The sequence below is a fragment of the Pleurodeles waltl genome, chromosome 7 (assembly GCF_031143425.1).
Source record: "Pleurodeles waltl isolate 20211129_DDA chromosome 7, aPleWal1.hap1.20221129, whole genome shotgun sequence".
In the NCBI taxonomy this organism is placed as follows: Eukaryota; Metazoa; Chordata; class Amphibia; order Caudata; family Salamandridae; genus Pleurodeles; species Pleurodeles waltl.
In genome coordinates, this window is record NC_090446.1 from 498,699,759 (window position 1) to 498,714,310 (window position 14,552).

General features: G+C 41.7%; 1 protein-coding gene across 1 annotated transcript in view; it reads right to left on the bottom strand.

Annotated features, from left to right (window-relative positions):
- LOC138304261 (syntaxin-1B) overlaps nucleotides 1-14,552 on the bottom strand; it is a 293,052-nt gene that overhangs the window by 53,847 nt on the left and 224,653 nt on the right. Inside the window, exons 8-9 of the mRNA XM_069244180.1 lie at nucleotides 9,739-9,876; nucleotides 8,375-8,485 (exon numbers count right to left, since the gene is read on the bottom strand). Of these exons, the coding sequence (XP_069100281.1) occupies nucleotides 8,375-8,485; nucleotides 9,739-9,876 (249 nt within the window). The remainder of the gene's footprint in view (nucleotides 1-8,374; nucleotides 8,486-9,738; nucleotides 9,877-14,552) is intronic.

Genomic DNA, 14,552 nt, shown 5'->3' on the forward strand with positions numbered 1-14,552 from the left:
AGTTGATGCCCTGGAATTTTGAAGGAGTCTATATATTCAGAAAACTGAATATCCGCAGAAGTAAATGTACATGGCCATGTTAACTTACCTTTGTCTTTACAAATCTATGGGTAAGCTTCTATCCTCCATGAGTTTTTCTTTATCATTTTCCATATATTAATTTAGTAAAATGCATTAAGAAGATAATTTAGACCTCACTGGATGGTCTGCTAGTCCCCCCGGTAATCAGAGGCCCTGGCCTCCTCTTCCCTGGCGGAGGACCACTTATCATATTTTGAGATCCATGATGACCTGGCAGAAATCTCACTGTCTGCAATATATCTAATGGTATAGCAAAGGTAATTTAGACAAAACAGTTTGCCAGGCGGGTGTCATATTTTTTTGCCATACTTGAAAAACGTATTTGTTTTTCTAAAACTAACCCAAACCACAAAAAGCAGGAATTTGTCTTAGAAAAACAGAAACACAGTTGCAATTATGTGCAGGGAAATTCGTAGACACGCTGTCCCAATTACTGTGGGGTACCCACCATCAAGACACGGGGACATAGTGGCAGACAGGTGGCCAGGTGAAATGTTATCACCTGTAGACTAAACTGAGGCCCCACCGCTGGACACCAAGCGGTTCCTATATTTCTAAATGGGTTGGGGAAACAAGTGGGTTTGGCAGAGGATCATCCACTGATTTTTCGGCTGATGCCCTTCTTCCTACCCTACTTCCTGCCCTAAGGTAACTATAACTTGCTTCCTCACCATGCATAGTTCTGCCATCAATTATGTCATTTCAGATGTTGCAGTCATGCTATCAATTATGTCATAAACATGTCATGAGTGATCTGTTATATGGGGTAATTTGCAGTGCATGGGAAGGGCACAAGTTATTGACATCTTATGGCAGGGGTCTTCAAACTGGGGGGCGGGCCCCCCTAGGGGTCCCTCAAGTGATCCCAGTGGGTGCACCAGGCTCTTGCCAAAAGAAGCATTATACAGATAACCGTGCTTTGTTTTAAGCAGAAACCTGTTATTGCATTTTTAAAATGGTAACAGTACTTAACTGCAATGTTTAAATAAGTCTAGACATATATAAACATTGTCTTCTTAATAAAATAATTTTGAAAGATTCTGAGGTGGGGCAGAATGATTTTTATTTTTCAACTTGGAGAGGCGTGACATTACAAAGTTTAAAAACCACTGCCTTAGGGCATGCGTTTATGGTTACTTGAGATAAATATAGCTGGTGAGGTTAGATTGTTTGTTCATTTAAAATGGTATGTTTTAACTGGCATTTTCATCTAACTATTACACCCCTTTAAGCTTTCTTCTTTCAGTAAATTTCTAAGGTTTTTCTCACAAAAAGTAATATCTTATTACCATAAATATAACTTAACTTTGGCCTTTGTTTTTGTCCTAGGGTTCCTATATTATTACCATACCTAGCACCAACCCCACACTGTGCATAGCCAAAGAGTGGAATTGCCCGCTTCCAAACACTTCCGGACTGCCAAATTCACACATGGCCTTTGGTCATGCACAGCATGGGGTTGAACGTAGGGCCTGGCCTGTGGTCAAGTCCTCCGTCCAACATCTCCTAGACAAGCAAGCTCTCACCACATATGGCCAAGAGCATGCGCAGAGTGTGGTTGATCTTGCTGGTCCTAGCCGAACTCAGTCAGACTTGCTGACTTTATCGAGGAGTCTCAACCCCAAACTATAAACTTGAGTCTATTGGTTTTATCAAGAGGTGAGCATATAAATATATATAAAGATCTATCGTCTTTCTAAAAAAATAAGTAATATTTCTAACCAGAAGTATACTTCAATAATTCATACAATGTAATGTTTAATAATAGTGATTATTACAAAAATGTTTAAGAAAGTTTTAATTAAAAAAATGTTTGAGTCTTTCATTTAACAAAGTTTTTATTAGTACATTTTGTGGGTGAAAAATGTTAAAATAACTAGTCATAGACATATTAAAAAAAAAAGACATGTCTGAGTATTTCCTTTAACATTTTGCAGGACACAAAATGCAATAATAAAAGCAATCACAAGAGAACCTTTGAGTCCTGCTGAAGAACACAGAGCTTCAGCTAGGAGTACTTTAAAAAATATGTTAAGTTCTGCTGGCGTCATGGCTTTAATGACCAAGGAGACTTACTGTTTTTTCTGACGTTGATGGGAGGGTGGCAGCTGAACTCTCTGTAGCCCTAAACATTAAAAAAGGCTTGGTGGGGGGGATGCAGTCCCAGAGACCCCATCCAACAAGGCCTTTCTTTAATTTAAGGGGATGGAGCGCAACCTCCCATCCCCAGGACTTTACAGCCCCAGGGACCCATAGCAGGGCCTTTTTTTAATTTAACAGGAGGGGGCGCTTGGCCCAACTCCTCAAGTGTTTACAGCCTCAGGGACCCCATTCTCAGAGGCCTTAGTTGGGTGCCACGGGGCACCCACAGCACACACTTTGGGGGCCAGAGGGGAAGATCCAGGATGCAGTGGGAGCTGGCAGATGTTTTTCAGGCTTTCACATTTTAGCGCAGATTTGCAGATCCACTGCAAATTCACTGTAGTTTTTAAAAAACAAATTGGCCCCAGGGTGGGTCCCTCTGGACAACCAAGCCTAGGGCTGTAGGGTATCCTCACCCTGCCCCCTTATCTCTATTTGTAAAGGATTTTTTTAGGACTGAGTCTCGAGTACTAAGATGGCTGCAGCCACTTTATTGTTGATGCAATGGCAGTCAATCAGATGTCATCTTGAGATCTGTCAGGTTGGCGGATCTCCTCTGGAATGATTGTTATATATTATATATATATATATATATATATATATATATATATATATATATATAAAACATTTTTTAGCCTTATTATCTGAAGAGATTCACACCAACTCACAAAATACATGCTTTCTGGATCAAGGTCTAGCTTTCTGCCAAATTTGGTGTAACTCCGTTCAGTGGTTTTTGTGGTATCACTGTTCAATTTTCCTATGGAAAAATAAATGGGGAAAAAGTATTTTGGGACCTCCCTTTTCTCGGCCCTCACCTGACGGATCATCTTAAAACTTTTCAGTAAGGAGCTGAGGTGAATGAGACTTTTTTATGGAGAGTTTCGTGACATTTTGTCTAATTGAGCCACAGCTATTAGAAAAACAAAAAAGGCTTATCCTATGGAAACACAGGTATAGCTACTTGTGCAACTGCCTATGTATGTATATATATATATATATGTGTGTGTGTGTGTGTGTGTAGATAGATAGATAGATAGATAGATGCTTTAAATGTTTAAATCTATTTATGAATATGTGTATCTTTATATATGTATATATAGATGCACATACAAAGAAAGCCAGAAGTCAACATTTTAGGCAAACGTGTATGCTTGTGGGAAAGGTAAAGGGACAATAAGTGTTGTGGCAAGGTGCTCTGTGTATATATCCTTATATATGGATATTTAGATACAAATACATAGAAAGCCAACTTAAACATTTAAGCAAACGTGTATGCTTGTGGGAAAGGTAAAGTGACAATAAATGTGTGTGGCAACGTGCAGTGGTGCAGCGTGTTTTTTCTGTGTTGCCTCTTTGCACATTAAACAGCAGCAGTAGTGGGGCCCAATGTGGGGCCAAGACCAACAGAGCTGGGACATGGGCCCCATCTGACCCCTTCTAGCGACACCACAGTTTCCTCAAAAGTGACATTGACCTTGTAAATCTGCTATTAGTAATGGGAATAGGCATTCCAAAAAGACATTTGGTGAACATGATACATCCACCAACACATGAGATTTTGGATGTTCACAAATATTTCCAAGGCACATTCTCAACAGGATACATTTGAAAATAAAACCCTATCCAGGGTGGGAATTGGGAGTCAGCAAGCATCAGCAGAATTGATGTGCATGCTGGAGAAGGCATGTTTCAGCAGAGAAGAGCAAATAAAAAAATAGAAAGTGCAAATGCATTTTTGCTAAGCATCTAAACTTGGATTAATATGATCTGGTGACATTTACACACATGTAATTGCTTTGTATGTGACTACTAGAAAGCTGGACTGTAACAGCTCCCCGGACGTAACCTTACAGTTCTAATTAAATTCCAGAAAATTAATAAACGTGGGCATAAACCTAAGTGTACAGATTTAAGCGTTTTCTCTGAATGGGGCTCACCAACCTCGACTGCTGAGGTTTTGCCTGGTTCAGGACCGTTTTAGGGTTGTCATATGCCACAAACCCCAGTCTTTCTTAGTCCAAAGAAGGACAGTCATAACTACATCTTATGGTAAAGTAACTCTTTAGGAACTCAGGCCCATCCGGCATTTCCTTCCAGCTCAATCTAACAATGTCTTCTAAATTCTGAGGGCCACATTCAAAAAGGCGTTTGTGCTCCTGATTGTAACTTAGGTGCACAAGAAGGGCCACCTTTCGATGGTTAACAGACTAATATTGCTGCTCATCACCATTTTGGAGTTCACAGCATTTTGTTTTGCGCAGTTACAGGGGATCTTTTAATTAAACAGTTTTTATTTGCATTGTTTATTTACTTGGTTTTGCCACTCTCCGGTCCGCTCAGTTGAAGCGTAGAGAGTATTTTAAGGCGGGTGGGGCATTTTTTTGCCATTGATTTTTTCATAGAAGAGGTGTGATTTTTTTTAACAAGAGACTCTGTAGTGGCTAGGAGTGGGTGGGGCAATAATAGACTTGAAAACGGAATAAAAAGAACCCTGCGTGGCTTTGAATCCTGCTTTCTAGACCTAATTGACTTATTTCGCGTCACTTTGAAGGTGACTGCAATTTGTTTCGCAGAGTTGCAAGGGTTCTTTCATTTGTACTGATTTTCATTGTTTGCTTGGCTTTGTCACTTACCAGGCTGCTCAGTTGAAGCTTAGAGAGTATTTTAAATGGGGCCATGTTTAAGCTTTGGTTTTGTCACAAAGTGTTGCCACTTTTTGAACAATAGGTGCTGATGGCTAGAAGTAGGCGGGGGAATGAAACTCCGCACATGAGATATAAAAAGAAGCCTATGGCGCTAGTGGGCCGAAGGCCCAACAAAGCCAAAATTGTCTGCACCTGTCCGCGCCCTGCACCAGTCCTGCTGCCAGTTATTCGTCAGGTTTTAGCTATAGACGGTCACATACTACTGAACAACTTATTATTATTAAAAACATACTGGACACCAATACAAGATATGAGAGGCCCTTTCATGCCGTAATTGTTGCAAGTATATGGACATCAAATGGTCAACAGAGTGTGCCATTCCATATAAGTCAGAGCAGGTTAACCTAAGTTTTCTGGGTGTTTGATAAAAGCAAGATATCTTCATAAACGTGCTCTTGAAATTTTAACCCACTTACAGAGAAAACTATAGATTTTCTTTTTCTTGCTGAGACCACGCCTAATGAATCTACCAACCAAGACATTGCTTTAGTAGTCCCATAGGTGCTCTATCTCACATAGAGCCAGAATAGGAAAGAGCAGAGGAGGACTAGCCATCATTTTTCGAACTAACCTTCAGTGCTGCTTGAAACAACCTTTTAGGAGCCGAATGATTGGCTTCTGTGGTAAGACCTCTGAGCAATCATTCTTCTCATGGGGCTAGTGTATCGCCCACCTTTGTCATAGTGCTGAAGGTTTGAATTAGCTGACTAAGATTTTAGCTACATTGATGAGTTACTTTACTTGAAGATTTTCTTCTTCGGGATGACGAAATAAATAATGCTGCTATTCGACCACTTAATGAAACAGTTTCCATTTTCAATTTAAATCAACCATTTAGAAAGTCACATATTTTACTGGACCTGTCTTAACCTAAAGCATTGTTGGTAAGCCGGACATTAATTAATTAGCTAATACTTCACCCACTTGACCAGGCTGTCTAAAAACTGACATCGATCTAGTTAACAACTGGTTAGCCTTTAACAATGGATAAGGTGGCCTGACTCAAAATTGAGCAATTTCGAAGTAGGGAATGTTCAGTCCCTGTGGTTCTCATCCTCTCTTGCAAAAGGGAAAACAAGGTGCAACAACTTAGAAAGAAGAGGATGCTATAATATCTGGAGAAGGACAATGACATATTGGAAAGTTATCAAGCAGTACCACAGCCCAACTAAATAGCACAAGCAGCATACGTTTGGGACAAAATCAATTTAGCAAGCAACACCCTAAGAGAAGTTTGTTTTCAAAATAACCAAACAATTCCTCGATCTTAAAGCTGGGAAAGTAGAGGTGAAACCTTCTCAGAAACTCTGTGACGAACTGGCAAAATATTTTGATGAATTCAGAAGATTTAAGAAGATTTTAAAAAGCAGAACGTGAGATATAGAATTGGAACTCTTGATTATACCTCGTTCCAACTCCAGCAGCTCACTAGTGAAATCCAGCCATTTTATTTAAGAACAAACAGAACAAATGAGTTTAAACTGCAAGTTTGGATTCATTGATGATCCATGCCCCCCATAAAATAATAAAGTAAGGCATCCAAATAATTACTACCCAAATTAATAAACTGCTTAACACGTCATCAGAGTTAGCAGGTGCCCTGTGTCTAGAAGTGACCTAAAGTCAGACGTCTTGTGAAGAACCTGGAATCTTGTATCGTTACAGGCCCGTCTTCTTGTTCCCCACATTGTCAAAAACGCTAGAAAAACTTGTAAATAATCTAGTGTCTAAATATTTGCAACAGAATGGATTTTTACATAACACTTATTCTGAGTCTAAATCTCAACATAGCACAGTCTCATTACTATTCAACAATGTAATGAAATGTGTTAATGAGAGGTGTATGAGACAATTACAATCTCATTACACAATGGACAGAAGGGCGCCTTGAGTCAGCGCAGTCTCATACCCTTGTCATGCAACGGTTGGTGGAGCTGGGGATTTGCGGACTCGCTTTTTCAGGGCTGAATTCCTTTCCTTCTCATAGAAAACAGACAGTAGCTATTTTCTCCTTTGGCAGGTTGTGACTTTTACCAGCACTGCTGGTTTCTTTCTGCATTTTATTCATTCGCGGAAGAGGATCTGAGACATTTCATGGATTCACACAGCAAGTCACTTCCAATCACCAAAAATGTAAAAAAAAAAAAATTGCCCAGTCTAGGTAGGGGTTTCCTGTAGTGAAACGATTTCCACTTTGGAGAACAATATCAAAAGAACTCTAAGTGCAAACATGCATTTCTGCTAAAGTACTGCAAATGGAGTTTCTTCTTAAGTCCTCATTATGAGTGATGGCATTTTTGTCTGGAGCAATGATTGCGGATGGAATTCAGCTTCTCACATTTATGAGTGTTCCTGTATCCTGAGGCCCCGAATTATTGGATGCTTGAACTACAGACCTGACCATTTCAGGTCCAGAGACGTTACACGCTCTGTTTTTCAGGGACAGTGGCAAGAACACTGCTCAGGCCCACCTGTCTCCTGTGACAGGCGGGCCTGAGCAGTGAGGGGGGAGAAGACAATGCTCCCCCAGACAGGTTCAAGCCTGCCCCAAACCTGTTGCTCCAAAACCCAAGACCCCTGCCTCCTACTAGTTTAGCTCTCATGTGAACAGTTTCGGTTTACTCTGAACGGGTGGAATATGTTAACCTTTTTTGTGAATTAAGTACACGAAAAGGAACCCAGTGTTACTGGGTCCAGATAGTTATTCACCATTTTTAGGTGAAATCTTGTAATTGCTGAACTTTTGAGTGGGAGACAGTCGGTGTCCCTTTGCCAAACTCTGACATGCTTGTAATGAGGACCTTATTGGTTAATCTGCACGAGTACATAAAGTCTGGTGAAAATACTTTCATAAATATAAAATCTAAAGTCGTCATAGATTTCCAGGAGTACTCTTGTGGGCGTTTGGGAACCCATAACACATGAGAAGTCAAATATAGGAAAAATCCTAAGCGAGTGGAATCTCGAACTCCAAGCTGAGCTTTGTTTTATGATCCGGGCCCTCTGTGTTTCCGTACAGTATTGGTTCTCTGTACTGAAATAGTGTTTAAAGAGCAACACGTTCTTTAATTTCTATTCTGAACCCATTGTTTGTTTCATGTTATAGCTAGACTTGGAATCTTTGCCTCACGAGATGCGATATAAGCAACTCTTTTCAGTCAATGAACTGCATTGGTAAATGCAGAATAAAGCTGTGAAATGTAAGAGTGATAAAATACCTGATGGATTTCACAGAAATTACGTTTTTCTGAAGAAATACATAAATATGTGATTAATATTGACTTGTTATCTTCCTATACCAACAAGATGGACGCCAAAGACACCAAATTTAACAGAGTTTTGCTCATGTGGACAACCTCTCCCTGACCCGAGGCCCACACATGCTCCATGCTACCAACATAGCACAATCCTGGTTGGTAGGGTTGAAGGAGTGTTTCACTCACCCTGCGTGCTTTGCTCTGATATTTTACAGCCTTTTTGGTGTCAGACACAGCTCGTTCCACGTAGTCCACGGAATGTTCCACGTTGTATTCAATGCGGTCGATCATCTCCCCCTACAACCAAGGAGGAACAACGTAAGAAGTTCACGAGATTGGAGAGGACAGCCACAAACCCAGCCTCTTGCTGTCCTAGGATGTGAACAATAACCTTCTAATTGAGGGTATCCATCCGTCTGTCATCTCTACATTTACATTTATTAACCAATCAATTGATATATTCCTAAGCATCCCTATCCTCTTCGATTCAGCCACCTAAACACTTTTTCATTTCATAGTCCATAGCTCCTCACTCTCCCTTCATCCAAACACATCCCTCCTGCATCTATCTTTCACTGTCCCTCCATCTCTCTTGCCGCTATCCATTAAGATATCCCTCCAGTATTCCACCAGCTACTCACCTCTGTCTGTCATCTCCATAGCAAACCATTTATTTTTCTTGACTGCTCTATCTATCCATGTTTTCTGTTCATCTATCTCCCTATCTATACGTTCCACTAGCCTCTCCCCTCACTATCACTTTGTCTCACACCTTTTATTCCTATCTTTCTGTGTTTCTATCGTTCTATCTGTTTAATCTTTCCACACTCTACCTGTCTATATGTATATCCACTCCCCTCACTATAAGTATCTCTACCTGCAATTTGTTCACCCATCTTTCTGTACATCTCTTCATCTATTGATCTGTCTATCCACCCATCTCTCCATTGGCCATTGCTACATCTTTCTATACCTTCACCTCTCTATGCATCCCACACTCTATCCACACACCTTGGCATCAAATCCACCTCCGTTTATACATCTGTCTACCATAATATATTTATAAGGATCTCTGTTTATTAAGCCATATTTCCATCCCTCTATCTCAATGTTACCACACCTCTCTACTTAGCTTTGTTTTGCCATCCATATCCCTGTCTTCCACCTTCCTATCCTTCCATTTTCTATCCATCTATCTCTCTATGTCCAATGCTGAATGAGTCTGTAAAGCCTGTCAATTTCTTTATGCATCCATGTTTCTTTGTCTATTCCTCCATCTGCCTATACATCTATCCATCTCTGTCTGTATGCCTAGCACGCATCTCTCCATTGCCCTTCTCTACAAGCGCCCACTACTCCATTCATCTATTTCTCTTTCCCTTATACGTAGATATCATTCCACCTCCCAGTCAGTTGATCTCTCCAGCCACATACATATCTAGCATTCCAACCCCCTTTCCCCATATCTATTTAATCCTTATCTTCATCTATCCGTCCCTCTACTTGTTCATCTATCAGATACCTCCATCACTTTCGCCCGCCATCCTTACCTGGCTCTCCACCAGCATGGCCATGTCAACAAACATATCATGCAGCTCCCTAATGCTCGTCTCCAGCTTGATGATCTCGTTGTGTCTCGTCTCAATCTCGTTCAGTGCCTGCTTTGTCATCTGGGAGTCCATTTTGATCTGAAAGGCAGACCGGAGAGAGACGGCAAATCAGAACAATAATCACTTCATAGCTGTCAAGAAACACAACCAAGTCACATGCACAAAAAACCCATTCCATCAAACATTACCATGGAGGCCACACACGAGTCAAGGGGGTTGGTAATGGGCAGGTTTCCCAACAGGCTGATGCATCAACAATGCAGTTTGAGCTTAGGCAGAGTACGTCCCATGATTGAAAAGTGCCTTTTGTGAGTCCCTAAGGCTTGAATTTTCACTGTGCCAAGGTGTACCAACAGTATGTTGATTCCAACGTCTGCAGACTCCGTTGAGTAACTCTATTTGTGACATGAACATTCTGAGATAGATGAACTACATTTGATTTCATAGTTTATAAGCCAAGATTTCAATACATTTACCCAAGCTATTTTTCATTAGTTTTCAGGGGACCCCAGTTCAAAACCATGATCTAATATCTTCAAAAAATTAAAAGAAAGAATGCTCATATGGCAAACATAAGGGATATATCAGTTCTGAAGGTAGTGTTCCTCAGACAAACATTTGCGTATACAACATTTTGTTCGTGCCTTGGTCATAGGGTGAAAACTCCAGTGAATGGGCAACAAGCGAAAGGAGTCATTATTGGTGGTATCTGCCTGCACAAAAACATTGCAGTTTTCTTCTTACTTCTCCCTAGATGTTTGTGATTTTTTTTATATCAGCAGTTTACTCCAGGTGCACCACTATCAAAGCAGATCAACTCCACCACACTGACGAGAACCAAACATGGCAAACAATTCTGAAATTGTGTTCAGCCTAAGGTGCATCACTCCACAGTGATAACATGGATGTAGTCTCATATCCTGAGAGGACAGTCTCATATAGAAGAAGAATCGATAAAGTAAATCATTTTTCATACACATTTAAACACAATTCTTACACACACACATACTCCTAATCAACATGTTCACTATTCTGTGGTCTACCTAGTGCTGTACTCTGGGGTTCACATATTCCTGTTCCAAACTTGAGCGACCTGGTTAAGACAACTTGCTGGCTGTGCTGAGTGACAGGGAGAGAGGAGAAATGATCCATATCCAATAAGGTATGACACATGTCTGCTCTTTCCCAGTGCTGGTGAACTAGCGCCAATTTAGGGAACCCAGTTCCATGGTGCAAGGGTGTCTGTGGTATGAGTAGGATTGTTTTTGTGCCGGAAAGGACACCTTCCTGCACAAAACAATCCTTTGAGGCATTTTTCTCTTTCTATGTGTGTGGCAGAATGGAACACTTATAAGAAGAGGAAGTAATGAGGAGAAATACAGGCCTTTCTGCTTGTCATGCCTCACTTGGGAACGCATACTATTTTTATGCTATCCCAGGTTAACTAACCTTAACAAACCTGAGTATTAACTCAAAGTTGGGAGGCCCTAAACAGTAAGGGCAGATGGCCCCTGGTCTGGGGGAGGGAGGGTTCCCCTTACAGTCACACTTTCATCAAAGGGAGTAATCTCTAGTTGCACCTATTATGGCCGCTCCCCAGCCACTTGTGATGGCCCTCCCAATTTTGAGTTAATACTCAGGTAGTCCCAAAGTGTGTTATGTATGAGCCTCTCACCACCAATTTAGGAGAGGCATCCTCTTCACACTATATTTAGGTGAGATCCCAGGCCAGACCAATGCCCCAGACCAGTAAAAGCTAGATTTGTGGGCAGAAACATGTTGGCCAGTAGGATTAGAGCGATGTTAAGAGTCATCATACTCAATAGTGTCCCAACTTTGTTTTTATTTTACCAACAGACACCATCATTAAAAGGTGTGAGCTACACTGGTGATCTGCTAGGTATTTTATTATTCATATGACTGGATCCCTATATTATCCAGAGAAATATCATTTCAGCACTCCCTCAGGGTTCATTTAACCATGAGGTTTAGTCCGCCCAGGTGGTATTATCCTAACTGGGAGGGGATAGGTGGTCAAATGAAGAAGCATGACACTATAATGTGTATGAGACCACCTATTCCATACAGAGGAACCCCTCTAATAGGTCCCCAACACATGGCTATCACAATCATACTTTGTTTCTAACTAGATCATGGAAAAGAGTGATCTTATCACAAGTTGAACAAGCCCTGCTGGTTCATTCACTAGATCCCCCCATACCTTTTGTGTAGATGGCTTTTGACTCTGGGAGGTAGTATGGGGGTTATAACTTTCCTTGTTTGTCTCTATGTGTAATAACTAAGCTAAGTCCCTGTCTGTGGTCTGCACATCCTTCTTCCCAGCTTGGTTAGAAAAGATAAGGGGCATATTTACAAGAAAGTGGTGCATCATAGATGATGTGCCACTTGTCTTGCACCCCCCTACCGGCACCTAACTAACTATGGTTGAGCAGTATTTACTATACAGTGCACCATGATGGTCATTAGCACAATAGCCTCAACATTTTTTATGCTATTGTGGCACTTTGCTGCACATAGCACAGGGAGGCCCATTGAACATAATGGGTGCGTCATTTCAACGCCTGCTCTGAGCAGGTTTTGAAAATGATGGAAAAATGGTGCACTGAAATGTTGTAAATATCACTGCGCACTTTTATTGGGCCTCCCTGTGCCGGAATGCCCCCTTGCATACATCTTGCCTGACACAGGCATAATGTGGCGCAAGAGTTCACAAAGTGGCACAATGCAAGCATTGCGCTACTTTGTAACTATGGCGTGGCAGAAAAGACACCATAGCTCCGCCTTAGCATAAAACAATTATGCTATGGCTGCGTTAAGTTGGTGCAGGGGTCTTGTAAATATGCCCCACAGTGGGCAGGGTCAGGCTTCAATAATATAGTCTATGCAGATCTTCCTGTCCAAGTCCTGCCTCAAGTGGATTGCAAAAGCAAGTTACTTGGCTCTCTTGATGCCCAACATATATCTGCAATAGGTAATGTTTTAGAAATGCCATCAACACTGACAACACTCTGGTGGAGTGAGCAAAGTAGCTCTGATATCAGAGACTGAGGCCCATATTTATACTTTTTTAGCCCCCCATTTGCATAATTTTTTTACGCAAAAGCGGCGCAACTTACAAAATACAATTATATTTTGTAAGTTTGCGCCGCTTTTGCATTAAAAAATGACGCAAATGCGGCACTAAGACAGTATAAATATGGGCCTGGTTCTTCAAATATTACATCATTTGAAAGTAGAAGTTATCCATTTTGCATCTCGCAAAGAGACTTTTACTGCATTCTTGCTTAGGGTAAATCCAGTATAAGAGAATTTTAAGCAACCAGATGCTTTGATGTCGCTTGTCCATTGCAAAAAAGAGTCATATTGTGAGAGTCCCATTAATCTTGAGTCTGTCACAATTAAGACTATGGGGCATATTTATACTCTGTGTGCGCCGGATTTGCGTAGTTTTTTTTACGCAAATCCGACGCAAAACAAACTCCATATTTATACTTTGGCGTTAGACCCGTCTAGCGCCAAAGATCTTGGAGTTTGCGTCATTTTTTAGCGTGGACACCTTCCTTGCGTTAATGATATGCAAGGTAGGCGTTCCCTTCTAAAAAATGACTCTGAGGCATGTGCGCCGTATTTACACTCCCGGGCAGAAATGACGCCCGGGAGTGGGCGGGTCAAAAAAAAATGACGTCCAGCCGTTTTTGCGTCATTTTTTAACGCCTGGTCAGGGCAGGCGTTAAGGGACCTGTGGGCTCGGAAGGAGCCCAGAGGTGCCCTCCCATGCCCCCAGGGACACCCCCTGCCACCCTTGCCCACCCCAGGAGGACGCCCAAGGATGGAGGGACCCATCCCTGGGAACTTAAGGTAAGTTCAGGTAAGTATTATTTTTTTTTTTTTGGGTGGCATAGGGGGGCCTGATTTGTGCCCCCCTACATGCCACTATGCCCAATGACCATGCCCAGGGGACATAAGTCCCCTGGGCATGGCCATTGGGCAAGGGGGCATGACTCCTGTCTTTGCTAAGACAGGAGTCATTTAAATGGGGGTTGGGAGTAAAAAAAAATGGCGCAAATCGGGTTGAGGCGAAAATTTTGCCTCAGCCTGACTTGCCCCATTTTTTGGCACCCAATCTCCATTTTCCCCTACGCCGGCGCTGCCTGGTGTAAGTCATTTTTTTTTACGCACACCAGGCAGCTCCGCCGGCTAACGTCATTCCATAAATAAGGCGCCCGCATGGCGCTTTGGAATGGCGTTAGCCGGCGTTAAAATTTTTGACGCACAACTGCGTTGGCGCAGTTGTGCGTCAAAAAGTATAAATATGGCCCTATGAGTCCAAGTCAGAATTACAAGTAGAGTGCAAAGTGAGCACAGACCTAGCAGTTTCACCCTGCACAAATGTCACCAGTTAAAATCTGGAGAAATATGTGTGGAGGAAAATGTAATACACTGGGTTGATAGCTCGGAACAGGAAAAAACATACTGTATATTGATGGTATTGTCGTATTGACTTGCTGAATCTGAAGGATCACCTTACCTTTGTGGAAGCAAATGAACTGCTTTTCAGAAGTCATGAGTGTGGTGTGTGCTCGTGCTCTGCCTTGGGGACTTATTTTATTTGTGTGATGTCATGGTGTATTCTCTGTTCATCCACTTCTCGCTGACAGAAGCTGGGTAGCTTGATGTGTTGTACGAGAATAAGCCAAATAAATCTACCTCTGCTCCGTCTCCAGTGTGCACAG